Here is an 18,540-nt window from a genome sequence, read left to right as displayed (position 1 = left end):
TACAAGTGATTATTAAAGGAAAGGGTCATGCCAATCTAATCGGGTAACAAAATTAAAATTGAGACTGCTATTCATACATTTATTTATTCATCAGCCAGTGCAAATGAGCCAGGAGTTGTTGGCTTTTCCACGGAGAGATTATGGCGGACCGTAGTGGTGAGAAGACCGGTTATGTTACATTTCCCGTTACGAGTTGTTCACCAGCCATTCTCCCACCGGGCGAACGAGCGGTGAGTCCACTACTTCCTTAGTCTGATAAATGAACCACTGCAATCAGTCACCACCACAAAAAGAATCACCTCTGTGCCGAGTTAAACTAGCTCATTCACGAGCTAATGGATCAGCCTCAGAGTACAGAGTTTCAGCCTATGGACTGAATAATGAATGTCCTGCTGCTGCATTAATACACTTTTATTCACTAGGAGGCAGTGTTGTCCTCTTTGTTGATTTTATTCATTCAATTCTAGAGAACATGACAAGAGAGTAACAGTTTATTTTTTATAGAGATGGTACAAAAAATATAATGAGGAAGCTGTTTGCTGATTCAAAAGCAATTCAAAAGAAGAAAAGGTCCAAAGCAGTGATTTATTTAATCATAAAATGTTGGATTTGGAAGCAAAACATTCAGAATCTAATATCATTCAATATGACCTCTACTGAATAGCAGGAAGTCTACACTAGCATGTATATTATTTTTCTTATTTTGATTACATCTTTATAAAGCAAACGAGCAAGACTTGAATCTTATTGCTTTGAAATCTCTTAAAGTCTCTTTTTTTAGCTTTCCACTGTTAAAAAAATCAAATATTGTGATTTGATGAAGTATTAGGCCTGTCCAGTGTTCTGCATGATCCGATCGATCCAGCGTCTGTAGTCAGTAATCTTAGTGTAGCTATAGATGTACCGACCGGATTGTGTTTTCATGCTGGCGGACACCACCCCGTATGCTTTTCCATGCTCGCAGACCAGTGGACCCCCAGAGTCTCCCTGGAAATACAAACGCAGTGTGTAATGATTGCTTTAACAGCGAGTTAATCAGCATTGATGACTAATGTTTGTTTGTCGATGTCAAAATATACATACTTCACCCGGTCCGGTCTCTCCCTCAGAGCAGTAGGACCTTTTCTGAGGACAATTCTTCATGGCAGTCAGTGTGACATTGGCTTCCATGAGCATGCCAGACATATGTGATTCACTCCTGTTTGTTCGTCCCCAGCCTGAGACGGAACATGATTTTGGCAGAGAGCCGTCATCTTGGCCCGGGAGAGCAATGAACCCCACATCTTTGCTGAATTTGATCTTTGAGCTCAACTGGAAGAACAGCGAGAGAAGGAAATGTATTAGGAAGATGGAAAAAATTAATCTGTAGAGATACGGATTGCTCTTCCATAGAAATGCATTCAATAGAGTGTTTGAAGATAACTTGAAAAAATGTGAATGCTGGAAAAAAAGTGAATACTTTTTTTTTTTGTTTTACCTTGAGTAGCATTAAGTCATTCCTGTTATTAGCTGCATTGAAGTCTTTACGTGGAAAAGCTTTTTCCACATGCATCTTCATTTTACTGTTACTGATGTTGTGAAAACCCAGAGAGACTGTGTAGGACCTTAAATAAACAAACATGAGCAAAACGTTATCGGATTCTCAAAATAATACCAAAATTATTTATATCAGATTTTTTTATGCATCTTCATCGTGAGGTTTGTATTCCAGTTTCAATGCATAAACCCAAGCTGTTGGATTGGAAATCTGATTAGGGCCCCTAAAATTCCCAATGTTAGACTTACTTGGCTTGGCAATGGGCAGCAGTCATGACAAAATCCTCGTTCAGAATGAAGCCACCGCAGTAAGACTTTCTACCGTCCTCCTTGTACCGCACCAGAAGCACCATGTACGGCCGGCTGTGCGGCACAACCTCGTGACCATGGTAGATTTCTCCTGTCTGAACTGAAGAAAGATGCATAAAACTCAGCTGATCAAAGGTCTATCCTAACACACTGTTGGTATTGAGATACAAGTGGAATATTATTTTTTAACCTTGGGTTAAAAAGCATGCTATCTACAGTAAAAAACTTACCATGACTATCAAAAGTCAGTGCAAGTATCAGTATCAGCAACTCACAGCTTCTGATCATGTTGAGAGCACAGTCCAGCTGAGCTACTGAAGAGCAGTAGCCCACATCACTGACACTTACAGTCTTTTAATCCTTGCTTTTATGACAGAGAGAGAAGGAAGTGATTGTCACATTTGCATTTGCAAAAGGTGTGGCTTAGAATCACATTTACAAGAATTATTTTTCTACCTCCAGAGAATTTGGTTTCTTGGAACGAATCGAAAACCACACTTGAAGATAACTGTATTGGAGGTCACATGACCACACAACTATATTGTCTAATCATAAGACACTATTAACGTGGGACCAGATATGTGCGCTCTAAGCTTTGTATTCACTTAATTTCTCTCAATTGATTAATTGCATATACACTGCTCAAAAAAATTAAGGCAACACTTAATCATCACATTATAACACCAAGTCAGTTAAACTTCAGGGATATCAATCTGTCCATTTAGGAAGCACAAGTGATTGTGAATCAATTTCACCTGCTGTGGTGCAAATGAAAGAGACAAGGTGCAATGGAGAGGCAAAAGCAAGACAACCCCCAAAAAGGGAATGGTTTTGCATGTGGTGGCCACAGACAGCTGCTCTCTCCTGATACTTTCTGACGGATTCTTCTTTAGTTTTGTGTTCTGCTGGTGTCCTTGTCACTACTGGTAGCATGAGGCGGTACCTGCAGCCCAATCAGGTTGCACAGGTAGTCCAGCTCCTCCAGGATGGCACATCCATACGTGTGGTCGCAAGAAGGTTTGCTGTGTCTCCCAGCACAGTCTCAAGAGCATGGAGGAGGTATTGGGAGACCGGTTGTTACACAAGGAGAGCTGAACAGGGCCGTAGAAGGGCATCAACCCAGCAGCAGGAGCGATATCCATGAGGTTGGCATGAGGGCCCGATGTCCTCTAATGGGACCTGTGCTCACAGCCCAGCACCGTGCAGCTCCATTAGCATTCGCCAGGGAACACCAGAATTGGCAGGTCCTCCATTGGCGCCCCGTTCTCTTCACAGATGAGAGCAGGTTCACATTGAGCACAAGTGACATACGTGCAAGAGTCTGGAAACGCCGTGGTGAACGTTATGCTGCCTGTAACATCATCCAGCATGACCGGTTCGGTGGTGGGTCGGTGATGGTCTGGAGAAGAATTTCCTTGGAGGGCTGCACAGACCTCCATGTCATAGCCAATGGTACCCTGACTGCTGTTAGGTACCGGGATTAAATCCTCCAAGCAATTGTTAGACCTTATGGTGGTGCAGTGGGCCCTGGGTTCCTCCTGGTGCAGGACATGGCCTCATGTGGCCAGAGTGTGTAGGCAGTTCCTGGATGACGAAGGCATTGATGATATTGACTGGCCCTCTCGTTCTCCTGACCTAAATCCAATTGAGCACCTATGGGACATTATGTATCGGTGCATCAGACGCCGCCAAGTACTGCCACAGACTGTCCAGGAGCTCACTGATGCCATGATCCAGGTCTGGGAGGAGATCCCCCAGGACACCATCCGCCGACTCATCAGGAGCATGCCCAGACGTTGTCGGGAGTGCATACGGGCACGCGGGAGCCATACACACTACTGAGTCACATCACGGGTTGCCATGATGACATTCATGCAAGTTGGATCAGCCTGTGATTTCAATTTTTTACTCTGATTTTGGGAGTGATTTTGAATCTAACCCTCAATGGGCTGATGATTTTGGTTTCCATTGACCGTTGTTACATCATTTTGTTCTCAACAAATTATACAATGTACATCAGTAAACATTTTGAACTTCAATTATACGTTCATCAAGATCTGATGTTTGATTTAGGCTTTTCCTTAATTTTTTTGAGCAGTGTATATGAAGCCTGCTGAAGCTCAGCCCTGTATACTATCTGATATAAAGGCTCCGAAACAGTTTTTTGATCAATGTGAAGTTAAGATCAGGAACGTCAAGTCTCTTGAGCTCTTTTCACACATGCGCTGCCCTCCTGAAAATTTACCGATATTGTCTGGGTGAGCTGCATGTGTGAATGCAAATGGCCAAATTTTTCACCCCGACTTTATGCAGACTTTTTCTTGCCAGCCTCCTAGTAAATTGCCAGTAAGAAGTCAGGATGAGCCGATGCATAACAGGATAATTGAAAACATCTGAGGTTGAAGAAGAAGGATCATTTACAAGACGACAATAGCAAAGATTTCTGCAAGATTTGTCTTTTTCTCTTCCCAGGCTTACCTTGTGATAACACGCCTGAACTATAGTTGCTCTTGGCTAATATGACTATTTGCAGGTAGTGTCAGGCTGCTAACTGAAGGCTTGGTTGTACTACAGAGTATATTTTGCTGATCTGTGCTGAGACTGGTGGCAGAATTCAGTGTTTCAGAAAACGCAACTTTGCATACCGAGGACATGCAGATTGACTAGCAGCTTAAAGGGCCAGTTTGCTGATTTTCTGCCTCAGTCCTATCATGCTATTATGGGGAGCTTTCTCCACAGCTATGGCACCAATTTCAAATATTATTGCTCCAATCAATTACAGAGAACACCAGCTTTGACTGACAGTGGGTTTTTCCAGGGGCGAATTGCTCCTTTAATCATGTCTGTGAGCTTGAAACATTAGGCAAGTGAAAAAAGAGAAGGAAGTGGAGGCCCTACGGAGATCTGAAGAATCTACTGTCTTCAAGGATAGATGCAGAGGTGGGCAAGCTACTTATGAAATGTAATGAGTAGGGATGGGCATTTCGAGTAATTTCAATATTCAAGTAATCTAATTACCTTATGAAAGAGTAATCAAGTACTCACAAATTATATATTTTCACCGGTAGAAAAACATACGCCAGGCACGGACCTCCAGGCCCGGAAATAGTAGGCTGTATGCCTGTAAATGAACATTAACTAATACTTTTACATTAATGTTAATAAATAGCCAACAATAGAAAAAAAGTGCACTTTCAAATGCATTTATTCAAGAACCTGAACAGGCCCTTCAAATAACATTGTTGAAAAATTACGTTGTCAAACGTCACAGCGGTAGCAGACTGCATGGACTTCTGTTCTGTGCTGCTTAACACGTAACTCACATTTTTTTCCTCTCTCGTAGCTGTTGTCTGGCACGATGGTGGCTTGTACTGCAGTTCAACATATCTCAGCTCACAGAAGCCTTCTCCTTCCACAACACTTATGGGAGCATATCTCCAGTCACCATTTTTGTTAATAGCAGGCTAATCTTCTCCGCTCTGGTATGGTCACAACAACGTGTGCTAACAGGGCTAGAAAATGATGTGATGCGAGACTGCCTGTTGTCTGTCTCCGCTGGCTTCTCCTTGTGCTTTGAGCGCATGTGGTTAAGCATCGAACTAGTGTTTCTATAATACATACATTTAACACCACATATCTTGCACAGCACGTTATCATCGTTGTCTTTTTAAAAAAAATACTTCCAGACATCACTTTTCCTGGTCATGGCTGACATGGTGCATGTAACTGAGTTAAACTACTTTAACAGTGTGCGTGTAGTCTAACGTTACGCAAATAATTACATCAATAATGAGTACTCAAGTATTCGTCCCCGTCCCTAGTAGTAAGCTAAGCTACCAGTTACTCTACATAAAATTTAGCTTCACTGCACTGAAGCTGCCCATCAGAGAATTGTAGCAAGCTAAGCTATAAAAGTACTTTGCTACATTAAAGCTATTTTCATTAACAATGCTATTATTATGGTATTTTATTGTGAACTGCTCTTGAATAAATGAAATTCGGGCAACTGTTATTGATCACGTTATCAATCATGGCCTTTCACTTAGAGAGGCTGGACAAAGAGTCCAACCTGTTCTAAACAGAAACACTGTCGCATCCATTGTCAGAATTTTTCGACAGGAAAACAGGTAATGTTGCTGTACAGTATATACAGAAATATCTTCAGTGATATACTTTATGTAATTGTTTCCTCATTCCTATTACATGTGTTCTTTATAGAATCCAAAGGCTACCATTCTCTGGTGGTAGAGGGAGAATTTTTAGTGCTGAGCAGGAGGCAGCCGTTGTGAACATGGTTGTGGCAAACAATGCCATAAGGCTGCATGAAATCAGGGCAGCAGTGATCGCAGATTGGGGCATGTTTAGGAACATCGACAACGTGAGCGTGACCACCATTGACCGCATCCTAAGAAGGAACCATATGGCCATGAAGCAGCTCTATACAGTTCCATTTCAAAGGAACTCTGACGTTGTGAAGGAGGCCAGATGCCAATATGTGGAGGTAAGGAAACATTACTACAGTATACTGTAATGCCTTGTCATATCATGCAGTTAGAGTCAACTGGAGTCACTTTTCATTGTCATTTTGCCTTTTTTTACTTTTGTATGAGTAGGAGCCAAATCAGCCACAAAGTTTATTAAAATAACTCATATTTATTGTCTTTATTGGTAGTTGGCACAGGCTCAAAAGAACCTTCAACTAAATGAATATGCATATAGTGAAATAAGAGCCTTTAATTAATTGTGCAATTAATTATCCCACTAGTCGACCAATAGTTTCAATAATTGCTACTGCACTACTAAATAGATAAAAGAGGGAAGCTACTGAAAAATTCAGGAATACCAAGCTGCGGAGAAACGAAGTTAAACTACTAATGCTGCTAGTTGTAGCCCCGTTACCCAGTTGAGCTTCCTTTGGCAACCACATCATCTTGAGCTTTAAGATAATTCTCGGATCACCAAGAAGATTCTACAAATACAGTGTTATCATAGCAAAGTACTGGTGTCTAGAGACTGTAAATAACTCATGCAACTCAGGCAGCATGGCAAAGTATTTCCTTCATCATGCTGTTCTTTAGAGGCAACAAGTTGACAACCAAGCTTCATGCTGTGTCACACAAACTGCAAGTGCTCTCGAAACAAGACCCAACCATAATGCTTCTGTGACCAGCATTTTGATAACATCTAAGCTGCATGAAACTGCTGATGTGTCAAGAAAGTGTTTCTGCAGAACTCACTATCATAAAGAGGCCGAGATGAGGTGAGATTTTAGTTGTTTACAGAACGACTAAGTCATGACAGTAACAGGAAGCTGTGTTCATAAGAGATGATAAAGATGGTGTTGAGATGTCCCCATGCTGTATTTAGATGATCTCATTCCAAGTTGTCCCCTGAGTTGCCTTCCGAGTAACAATAAAAGTGTTGTCATACTAGCTGCTAGCATGACGTTTTGTCACGGATAAGCGGATGCTAAAGAGAATGGTAAATGGTAAAGGACTGTACTTATATAGCGTTTTTCTAGTCTTTGCGACCACTCAAAGCTGCTTTTACACTACATGTCACATTCACCCATTCACACACACATTCATACACTGATGGCAGAGGCTGCTGTCAATCAGATATCACATTCACCGGGAGCAATTTGGGGTTCAGTGTCTTGCCCAAGGACACTTCGGCATGTAGCCTGAGGGAGCTGGGGATCGAACCTCCGACCTTCTGATTGAAAGACGACCGACTCACTGACCACTGAGCCACTGAGCCAGAACACATTAAACTTTCTAGGTTTTCTTGCTGATTCATTTTCTCTTAAAACTAAATTACTGTTCGTGGGTCATTTATATGCATATAATGACCACATAGTGTGGGGACAAAAAGACTAAGGTTGGGGATTCATATTATACTCAAAAGTCATAAATGAACATGATGAAACATTTGAGATATTCAGACAGAATATGGAAAAAGCCCTGTTTGTTAATTTTAAGGTAGAGGTAGGTAGTCCTCATATTATAGTACAATATTAAAGATAAACATTTAATTATGTTACGTTATTGGTTGTGACATGGATAGTTTGGGTGTTCACTATATTGGGAAACCAATAGAGTTTATATATATACACCGGTCAGCCATAACATTATTACCACCTGCCTAATATTAAGTAGGGCCTCCTTTTGCCGCCAAAACAGCCCTGACCCGTCGAGGCATGGACTCCACTAGACCTCTGAAGGTGTGCTGAGATATCTGGCACGAAGACGTTAGGAGCAGATCCTTTAAGTCGTGTAAGCGAGGTGGGGCCTCCATGTTTGTCCAGCACATCCCACAGATGCTCAATTGGATTAAGATCTGGAATTTGAAGGCCAAGTCAACACAAACTTGTGTTGCTCAAACAATTCCTGAACCATTTTTGCAGTGTAACAGGGCACATTATCCTACTGAAAGAGGCCCCTGCCTTTAGGGAATAATGTTTCCATGAAGGAACACTGTTTCCATGAAGGGGTGTACTTGGTCAGCAATAATGCTTAGGTAGGTCGTACCTGTCAAAGTAACATCCACATGAATGGCAGGACCCAAGATTTCCCATCAGAACACGGGCCAGCTCCCCACGCGCATCAGTGAGCCTTGGCCGTCCATGACCCTGTAGCCTTTTCAATGGTTTACCTTCCTTGAACCACTTTTGGTAGGTACTGACCACTGCAGACTGGGAACACCCCACGGCAATCTAGCAATCACAATTTGGAGCTTGTCAAAGTCACTCACGTCCTTACGCTTGCCCATATTTCCTGCTTAATAATAATAATCAAATCGAATTTAATATATGGCTAACATAAATGAACACTGAAAATGTCAGCAAGCTCCAAAGTCTTTAGATAGAGCATTGCTCTTATAAGACCTCCATGTATACAATTTTACATTGTTGAGAAACCCGAATACTGACAGGGCTGCTGCGTTTGCTAAGCTGTGGTTGGACAACTACTGTTAAAACTAAAGGTATAGTGAATGGTCAATTGGATCACAGTTGTTACAGTTTTTGTATCACTTTACATAAACAACCTGTATGGTCCTGTTTGGCCCTATAGTCCTAACGTCTTCAGTTACTGATTCATCTGTGTGTCTTTAGTAAAAAAAAAAGTCTCTCATGATCTCTGGGTGGTGCTTTGTCACGTCCATTTGATAATGCTCTCACACTGTTTATCTTGTTTCTATTGAAGAAGTGTAGATAAATATTCAAAAACCATTTCCTCTTCTGGAGTTGAGAAACAGCAGTGTATCATAACATAATTTCCTCTCATTCTTTGATGTCTCAATTCTTCAGTTATATTTGTTCAGTGGTCAGAAAAATCCTCGATCTCCCTCCCTAACTTCACTTACAAAGAAGATTCTGTTTATGGGAATGGTGAGTAAGATGGGGAAGAGTGAAAAAGGGGGTTCATTGCGGTCAAAAGATGGGAGGACATTTGATAGGGTATGAGGAGATGAGTAGGGCTAAACCGAGTGGCCGCTGGCAGTAAAATATGGTCAGGGAACTATGGGACAGCCAGGTAAGCTCTATGCCTAGATGTGGTGGAAGCATTGTTCATGAAATAAACCAAAAGCCTGTCAGGAGTTCGCAAAATTAGGACAAATTTGATCAGGAGAGATGCCAAGCTGGTCTGTTAGGAGCTTGAACGGTGATGTCGGCCACACTTGTGAGCTTTGAGATGTTATGGGGGAAGCAGCTTTGCTTTTGATGCATTTCACCCAAAGAATACCACAAGGTTTTCCAGTGTCGTATTCTCCTGGAATGAGTGCCCTGGAATGTGGACGTATTAAGTGCATGTGTTGGGTTGGATGTTGGAAGGTTAAGAGCCATCAAACACAGGACTCCTGAACCTGTCTTGCAATACCAGGAGGGGGAGACTGCAAATGTCGGAGTCAGTATAACCTCATAGACTTTACTTTACCCTGCCACCCTCCTAGCATGTCTGTGTAATGTGACTACGGTGGGGTCTCATTGTGTTGCAGATAGATGACTGAATGAGGTATAACAAAAGATTAAAATGCTTTAAAAAAAAATTGGAATTCACCAGAATTGCGTGGCTTTTGCGCCTGCTAAACTTGTGCAAAAGACACAAAGACTCCGCCTCATTCTGGAAGCACATGCAGAGGGTTGAATGCACCCCAAAGTGCACTGCAGAGCAAACGGTGTCTCTGTGGTCCCGGGCCGTTTGTGCATTATGCAGATATTTGGGGCAAATTTGGCCCCTTTCTATGCAAATGAGTCTCATGGCAAATGGCACCTAATTGACAAGCGCGAGCAAACAGCACTGCGCAGTTAGAGTAAAAATATTACCGCCTGCAGAGAGTTGATGATACTGTGAGCGTTACGGCCCTTATAATACTACACCAGAGTTTACAGTGATCATGGCGACAATTCCACCTTTTGTATGTAACATATTGTTGTTACTATTATAATCGGGAGACCAATCAGTCGGGGGCTCAACGAGGCTCAACCCCGGCACACAGGCACACTTTGTCAACGTGTGGATACGGTCTTGAGCCATTTCGCATGACAGGGATTATTATATGGATGAGCTGCTATTGCGTGATTGTTTAAAAAAAATTAAGCTGAGTTACAGAAAGTTAAACTAGTAAACACCTGTCGAGTCTGGACTTTACAATAAACTGTTAAAAGAGCTGTCCCCCTTCTATCCGTGCTTATCATCGATCTGTGCATGGAGTTGAGATCTGTCAGTGTATGCTCAAGCGATGCCTGAGAGCACAGCACCGCACAGCTGAGAGTGGAGGTGCAGATACACAACTGAACACTGAATATCATCAGTGCAATTTGCTATGGTACTAAGAATGTACAAGCTAAGGATTGTCTATGCTGTTGTCTTACCCCCAAATTGCATTCCTTAATGCACTTTGTGCTGAATCATTATGTGTACTTTTATTAGTATACACTTGTTTTATGTTTAAATGTTGTATTTCATTGGACTACCCTTTTAACCTTTTATCACCATTCTGTTAACCCAGCTTAACTTACACGTGGTTAGAATTATCTTTAACCACATCCTTTGCCTGAGTTTAGAAGCGGCACACTATCTCATTCTGGCAGTATTACATTACACAATCTCTGAATCTGAGACCTTCACCTTATTGTAAAGTGATTCTAATGCCCCAAACTCGAACTCAAAGAGAGGTAAGAAGATGTAAAGAATTCCTTTGCAATAAACAACATTCAAGAAGGTGCATAAAATATTTAGATACAATTATTATGTTCTTGTGCACAAGCTTAAATGGGAATGGCTCTCCCTCGAGACTTCAAAATTACCTTAAAGCCACTAATGCATTTACAGCTCATCCAGGTTGGGACAAATTTCACTGTATAAAAAAGTTCATTGTATTACGGTTACACAGAGGGAGCCCGTGAGTTAAAAGATTAAGACAGGACATTTGATGACTGACACATAAGTATTTTATGGATATTAAGCATCATCAGAAATGTAAGGGCCATTAACAACAGCTTTAAACAGCTTTAAATTAAATTAATGCAGTCACATATGGTCATACAAATTGGAAATCGAATTAAAAAACGCAAGATGAAAGACTTTTCCATTAGGAGACACTTCATTATGAGTGACCAATTACTTATTTTACAAGTTTAGAAAAGGATGAAAAATGTGCAAAGTCTTCAGTGATTAGAGTTCCATGTGATTTGAAGGGTAGGGAGGCTGAGAGCAGGAAAGGATACCCAACGGGGGAGTCAAGACACTGGTGGTGGTGGTGAAGGAAGGATGCAGGATGTGATGAGACATTGTTCTGTCCTTTTGTAAAGTACATTTGAACTGTTCAGTTAAGTTTGGTTTATGATAGTGCCCCCTTCTGGTTATTTATAAGCACAAGCTTTTGAGGAGTGAATTTCCCTCAGAACCAGTTAAGTATGGTAGAAAAACAGGCTCTTACTGCTTCTCCTACTGCACAGTTATCTTAGTACATTGTTGCTGTGGACACGATTTGTTCTGAAGGACCATGTTTTTGAATTCTTTGATGTTAGAGGTAGGCATATGATTCCTTGGATTTTATTATTTTAAGAATATTTGAAAGTTGTCAATTGGTAGCTGGCAGAGCTGTAAGCTAGCACTATGACTCAGCGTTTTCAGTTATGTAGTTTTGTGGCCTTACATTGTGTGCCATATTGTTTGTATTTGTTTTTTAATTAGGTATACAATTTGTGCTATGTTGCAGTTTTACAAGTGTAAAATTCTTCAATAAATATAAAGAAAAGTAATGCCTCGTGCTTATTGGAGGATTACAACTGTTAGCTAACTGTCTTGCTTTGAATATCAGCAACTTATTGCAGGACAGTGTTGACGTGGACATCTTAAGAGCTCAACCTGGACACTAATGAAATGGAAAACACAGGGCTCGACATAAGCACTGGCCCGGTGGCCCGACGGTATGTTTGTGGCCAGTAGATTAACTATTTAACTGTCCCGGTGTGCCAGTAGGATCTACAAGCCCACAATGTAAACAATACAGTAGCCCTCCCGAGATTCACAGTTCTGATGAACGGGACAAATTACTTTCTACGCCACGCAGTCTGTATGTCAGTCACCTGCCTGTAAACTGGAAACATGCATGCAACGTTCCGGCCATCACAGAGTCGCCTGCTGGATGCTCGAGGCAGACGGGCAGTTACGTGAGGCGGCAATAAGTGTGTGTATTCCCGTTACCAGCGGCGACTCGTCCCGGTGCAAGTTAGCGCTACGGCTACATAAACAGACCGTTCACAGAGCGGACGTGCCACGGACTGTTTACCTTTATGGAATGGAAGGTAACATACTCATGCAGGTGTCAGAGTTGCTGAACCAAGAGTGGTAAAAGAAGCCTCTTTATACCCATATGATTATTTTGGTCTATTTTTATGAGTTTATAATAGTTCCACAATTGAACACATATTCATTAATAAGAACCCTTACAGAGAAACAAAATTTGACGTTAAAATAATACCGAAATAAAAAAATATTTCAGGGCCAGTGGTTTTAATGGCAGGGCCAGTGAATTTGTGAAGTTACTGGCCCGGAGTGCCAGTGGAAAATTGTGCTCATTGTCGACCCGTAAGGCTACGACCAAGCGTACGCCCAGCTGGTGCACTCAGCTCCTGCAGTCGGTTACCATGGATCAGCCTCAGAGAACAGAGTTTCAGCCCATGGACTGAATAGTGAATGTCCTGCTGCTGCATTAACACACTTTTATTCACTAGGAGGAAGTGTTGTCTTATTTGGACAATATTTTTTCATTCAATTTGAGAGAACACGACGAGAGAGCAACAGTTTATTTTTTAAAGATATGGTACAAAAAATGCAATGAGGAATCTGTTTGCTGATTTAAACACTATTAAAAAGAAGAAATTGATCGAAGCATTGACTATTAATTAATTATAGAATGTTGGACATTCAAAATCTAATATCATTCAATATGCCGTCTTCTAAACAGCAGAAAGTTTACACTAACATTCCTGCATGTGTTTAATTAATTTTATTTGAAAGCATTTAAATCATTAAAGTTAAGCACATTTTTATAACATCTTTATAAACAAACAAGCGAGATCTTATTGCTTTGGAATCTGTCTATTTTTTTTTAGCTTTCCACTGATAAAAGTTTCAAATATTGTGATTTGATTATTACAACTTTCCATGATTCTTAATGATCCGATCGATCCAGCGTTTGTAGTCAGTAATCTTAGCGTAGCTATAGATGTGCCGACCAGATTTTTTGTTCATGCTGAAGGTCACCACCCCGTATGCTTTTCGATCCTCGCAGACGAGTGGACCCCCAGCGTCAAACTGGAAATACAAACACAGTGTGTAATGATTGCTTTAACAGCAAGTTAATCAGCATTGATGACTAATGTTTGTTTGTCGATGTCAAAATATACATACTTCACCCGGTCCGGTCTCTCCCTCAGAGCAGTAGGACTTTCTCTGAGGACAATTCTTCATGCCAATCAGTGTGACATTGGCTTCCATGAGCATTTCAGAGAACTTTTTGGTGCTGGTCCTGTCTGGTTGTCCCCAGCCTGAGACAGAACATGATTTTGGCAAAGAGCCGTCATCTTGGCCCGGGAGAGCAATGGACCCCACATCTTTGCTGAATTTGATCTTGGAGCTCAACTGGAAGAACAGCGAGAGAAGGAAATGTATTAAGAAGATGGAAAAAATTAATCTGTAGAGAGACGGATTGCTCCTCTATATAAATTCAATAGAGCGTTTGCAGTTAACATGAAAAAATGTGAAGGCTGGAAACAAAGGCAAAACCATAGTTGCTGTTGAATACAAGTATTTCAATACAGTTTTTTTGTTGTTGTTTTTTTTACCTTGAGTAGCATTAAGTCATTCCCGTAATAAGTTGCATTGAAGTCTTTATGTGGAAAAGCTTTTTCCACATGTATCTTAATTTTTCTGTTTCTGGTGTTGTGAAATCCCAGTAAGACTGTTTGGTTCCTGAAATAAACAAACATGAGCAAAACATTATGTGAAAGTTAGTCTTTTATATTTATATCAGATCTTTTTATGCATCTTCATCATGAGGTTTGTATTCCAGTTTCAATGCATAAACCCAAGCTGTTGGATTGGAAATCTGATTAGGGCCCCTAAAATTCCCAATGTTAGACTTACTTGGCTTGGCAATGGGCAGCAGTCATGACAAAATCCTCGTTCAGAATGAAGCCACCGCAGATAGACTTTCCACCGTCCTCCTTGTGGCTCGCCAGAAGCACCATGTACGGCCGGCTGTGCGGCACAGCCTCGTGACCACGGTAGATTTCTCCTGTCTGAACTGAAGAAAGATGCATAAAACTCAGCTGATCAAAGGTCTATCCTAACACAATGTTGGTATGGAGATACAAGTGGAATATTATTTTTTAACCTTGGGTTAAAAAGCATGCTATCTACAGTAAAAAACTTACCATGACTATCAAAAGTCAGTGCAAGTATCAGTATCAGCACCTCACAGCTTCTGATCATGTTGAGAGCACAGTCCAGCTGAGCTACTGAAGAGCAGTGGCCCACATCACTGACACTTACAGTCTTTTAATCCTTGCTTTTATGACAGAGAGAGAAGGAAGTGATTGTCTCATTTGTATATGCAAAAGGCGTGGCTTTGAATCACATTTACAAGAATTATTTTTCTACCTCCTTCAGAGAATTTGGAAAGTTAGATTTCTTGGAACAAGTCGAAAAACCTAAGTTAATTTCCTGTGTGGTGATGCACAAACACGCACGCACGCACACACACACACACACACACACACACACACACACACAATTGAAGAGTGTGACCACACAACTCTATTGTGTCTCATCATAACACACTATTAACATGGGGTCAGATATGTGCTCTCTAAGCTTTATATTAAAGGTTTCACTTAATTTCTCTCAATTGATTTTATGGCATCTGGTGCATATATATGAAGCCTGCTGAAGCTCAGCCCTGTAGTAAAATCATCTGATATCAAGGCTCCGAAACTGTTTTTTGATAAAAGTTCAGATCAGGAACATCAAGTCTCTTGAGCCCTTTTCACACATGCTGCACTCCTGAACATTTCTCCATTGTTTGGGTGAGCTGCATGTGTGAATGCAAATGACCCCTTCTTTGTAATCTTTCGGCCTTTCACTCTTTCGAAAATATTAATCCTCTCTTTTTAAAGTTCAGAGTTTGTTGCTTCGGTGCAGCAGCCTTTTCCTCTGTCACTTTAGTGAACTCACCGTGTTCTGTTGCATGTTTAGTTTTTAGATGTATCAAATTGGTCGTATTGAACGCAGCTCTATTTCTACCGAGTCGCGAAACTATTGTATTGTATATATTGCATGTGGCTGTTGGACTGTTTTTGCTCTCTAGTTTAAAATATGTCCACTCTGCTGACATTTTAGCCACATGGTTGCTAATACTAAATCACTGGCGCATTTGCGTTCTGCTGCAAATTGTGCTCAGTTTAGCTGACGTAAATGATCTGGGTGAGACTATTGGTTCAAACCGCCGATCGCAGAACAGTTAAAAATGCCCATATCGGCTCCGATCCAATAGTTGAGATTGGGACATCCCTAGTTTTAAATGTTGGCAAATCATCAACAACATTTTTGACCCAGTTTGTTTTTACATACTTGTCATGCATCTGATATACTAAATGTTTCTTTCAACCAAAGAAATGTGTGTAGGCCTAAATAATACTAAGCCCTTCTCCCATGCGTTTCTCTTCTTCACTGCTAGAGAGAAGTGATGGGTGCTTCCGGAAAGTAGCTTAAATGACAAAAAGTAAGGTTCAACTTACTCAATGGCTCACTAACTTTTCTACTCATTTTTTGTACTCTTATTCTCCTCTATATGTTTTGAAGTTGGCTGTTGACAAGTTTCTAACTGGTGCTTGCAGACTACGCTGATGATGGTTAACTTAGGGGTTGGTTGTGTTAGCTTATTTACAGGAATTGTGTTCCTCCTTTTAAATAAACTTGCGAGCCATCCCCAGCAGCAGAGACATCACCGGCATCTGCTGAAGGGTTAGACAGTGATGTCACCATCAGACATGTACCACAGTCCACTACAAATACACATCTACATATGCGGTGTAGTCATTTACCGCAGCAGAAAGATCAGTGTGCTGCAACTCTGTAGTAGGAGAATGTAACTTGTGTGGATGCTATCGTGCTACTTAATAAATAGAAGAGCAGAGATACCGAAAAGCTATTTGACTCAGACATACCAAGCTACAGAGATATGAAGTTACACTACTAATGCCGCTATTTGTAGTGCCAATACTGCCAAACACCCAGTGGAGCATCCTCTGGCAACCACATCATCTTGAGATTTTATTTAAGATTATTCTTGTAACACCAAGAAGAGTCAAAATGGTTTAAAAATTGAACCAGGAAGTGTTATAATAGAACAGTACTGGTGTCTAGAGACTGTAAATATCAGGCAGCAAGGCATATTATGTCCATCATTCTGTTCTTAAGAGGGAACAAGCTGACAAACAAGCTACATGCTGTCTGCATGTGCTCTCTTAACAAGACTCAACCTTAATGCTTACGTAAACAACATCTCGATTACATCTAAGCTGCATGAAACTGCTGATGTGGCTGATATGAAGAAAGTGTTTCTGCAGAATTCACCATATCACCAATTCATCATACAGATACCGAGATGAGGTGAGATTTTAGTTGTTCAAGATCAACTAACTCAGGACAATAACAGGAAGTCATGTTCATAGAGAAGGATTAAGATGGTGTTTAAGACGTCTCTCAGCTGTATTTAAATGATCTTATTCCAAGTTGTCCACTTCAAGTAACAATTAGTGTTGTCATACTAGTTGCTAGCATGACGTTTTGTCACTACTATAAGCTAATGCTAAGGTGAACTTACTTTCTAGGATTAATTTTAGTTTAAAACAAAATGACTGTAAATGGGTCATAAATATGCATATGATGACCACACAGTGTGAGGGTAAAGAGTTGGGGATACACTCAAAGGTCAATAAATTGAACAGCTGATGAAACATTTAAGATGTTCAGACACAATATGGAAAAAGCCCTGTTTGTGTATGTCAAGGTAGAGGTAGTTAGTCATCACATTATAGGACAATATTAAAGATGTAATTATTATTAATTATAATTATTATTAGAACATTTGATTATGTTATGTTATTCTGCCATTACATTATGACCATCTGCCTAATATTATGTAGGGGCTCCTTTTGCCGCCAAAACAGCCCTGACCCGTCGAGGCATGGACTCCACTGGACCTCTGAAGGTGTTCTGAGATAGCTGGCACAAAGACATTAGGAGCAGATCCTTTAAGTCCTGTAAGTTGCGAGGGGGGGCCTCCATGGATCGGACTTCAGTGTTTCCAATTATTACAGAGACTGAGGCGGCCCGCCATAGTGCGCATGTGCAATAGTCACATCGCAGGACGTGCGATTGTGAGGCAAATTAACTTAAAGAAGTAGAGCTGCTACTTTATTGTTGCAAATGGTGCAAATGGAGTACTCGCTAATTTCTTGTTTTCCATCATTAAACAACATAAGTCCGTCTGACATAACATTATTGCATAACATGGAGTGAACTGACTTTGGGCTGCGGAGCTGTGTGTTACCTGCCTGTACACTGTAAACAAACTTTTATTTACGCATGGCAACTTCTGAGTACGTGCTGTTATCAGCGGCACCTCATCCAGGTGCTCGTTAACGCTGTGGCTGCTGATGCGGGCTGGTTTCTATTTTATTAAGAAACATGTCCCTCCAACTGAACTCTCTCTACTTTTTCATGGGGGAGTCGGAGTAGCTGAACCAAATGTGATAGAAGTACGGGGGGGTGTTTTGTAAGAGAAAAAAAGACTTGAAAAGCATGACCCTTAATTGTATGGACATGAATCTTCCTGAATTATGTAACAAAACAAAAAGTTATCGCAATGTCACTTTTTTTCCCAATATTGTGCAGCTATGTTAAACTAACAAACTAAGTTAGTTATTTACTAGTCGAAACATAATTTAATCATTATCAATGTACGACAGCAAACTGATAACATTACTGCAGAAGTTATGATTGATAATAATTATTATAATTAGTTGTAATTTTGTTTTTTAACCAGTTGTGAACTGCGTTAAACTCTCTTGTTTGCCATGTCATGACCATCTATACAGCTAAGCACACATTTCTAGCCTCT

The 18,540-nt window shown here is 40.8% G+C and overlaps 2 protein-coding genes across 2 annotated transcripts; both read right to left on the bottom strand.

The window, feature by feature from the left end:
- Positions 1 to 566: 566 nt before the first annotated feature.
- Positions 567 to 2,172, bottom strand: LOC138607688 (granzyme G-like). The gene is made up of 5 exons (XM_069680328.1): positions 2,076 to 2,172; positions 1,786 to 1,945; positions 1,478 to 1,604; positions 1,084 to 1,311; positions 567 to 987 (listed from the first exon to the last, which is right to left on the bottom strand). Exons 1-5 carry the CDS (start codon positions 2,131 to 2,133, stop codon positions 826 to 828), a joined length of 735 nt encoding a protein of 244 aa, XP_069536429.1. The 5' UTR covers positions 2,134 to 2,172; the 3' UTR covers positions 567 to 825.
- Positions 2,173 to 13,144: 10,972 nt separating this feature from the next.
- Positions 13,145 to 14,888, bottom strand: LOC138607779 (granzyme E-like). The gene is made up of 5 exons (XM_069680426.1): positions 14,792 to 14,888; positions 14,502 to 14,661; positions 14,201 to 14,327; positions 13,767 to 13,997; positions 13,145 to 13,670 (listed from the first exon to the last, which is right to left on the bottom strand). Exons 1-5 carry the CDS (start codon positions 14,847 to 14,849, stop codon positions 13,509 to 13,511), a joined length of 738 nt encoding a protein of 245 aa, XP_069536527.1. The 5' UTR covers positions 14,850 to 14,888; the 3' UTR covers positions 13,145 to 13,508.
- Positions 14,889 to 18,540: the final 3,652 nt, after the last annotated feature.

Source organism: Semicossyphus pulcher, unplaced genomic scaffold (genome assembly GCF_022749685.1).
Source record: "Semicossyphus pulcher isolate SPU_LCO1_2020_fin unplaced genomic scaffold, fSemPul1.0.p SCAF_4, whole genome shotgun sequence".
NCBI lineage: Eukaryota > Metazoa > Chordata > Actinopteri > Labriformes > Labridae > Semicossyphus > Semicossyphus pulcher.
This window is presented reverse-complemented; position numbering and strand designations above follow the sequence as displayed.

Excerpts from the sequence above, each read along its gene's own strand:
- LOC138607779 (XM_069680426.1), bottom strand. The coding sequence starts at position 14,849 with ATGATCAGAAGCTGTGAGGTGCTGATACTGATACTTGCACTGACTTTT. Across the intron at positions 14,662-14,791 it reads ACTGACTTTTGATAGTCATG|TTCAGACAGGAGAAATCTAC; the intron begins GTAAGTTTTTTA and ends ATCTTTCTTCAG. Across the intron at positions 14,328-14,501 it reads GCTGCCCATTGCCAAGCCAA|GAACCAAACAGTCTTACTGG; the intron begins GTAAGTCTAACA and ends TGTTTATTTCAG.
- LOC138607688 (XM_069680328.1), bottom strand. The coding sequence starts at position 2,133 with ATGATCAGAAGCTGTGAGTTGCTGATACTGATACTTGCACTGACTTTT. Across the intron at positions 1,946-2,075 it reads ACTGACTTTTGATAGTCATG|TTCAGACAGGAGAAATCTAC; the intron begins GTAAGTTTTTTA and ends ATCTTTCTTCAG. Across the intron at positions 988-1,083 it reads GAGAGACCGGACCGGGTGAA|GGAGACTCTGGGGGTCCACT; the intron begins GTATGTATATTT and ends TTGTATTTCCAG.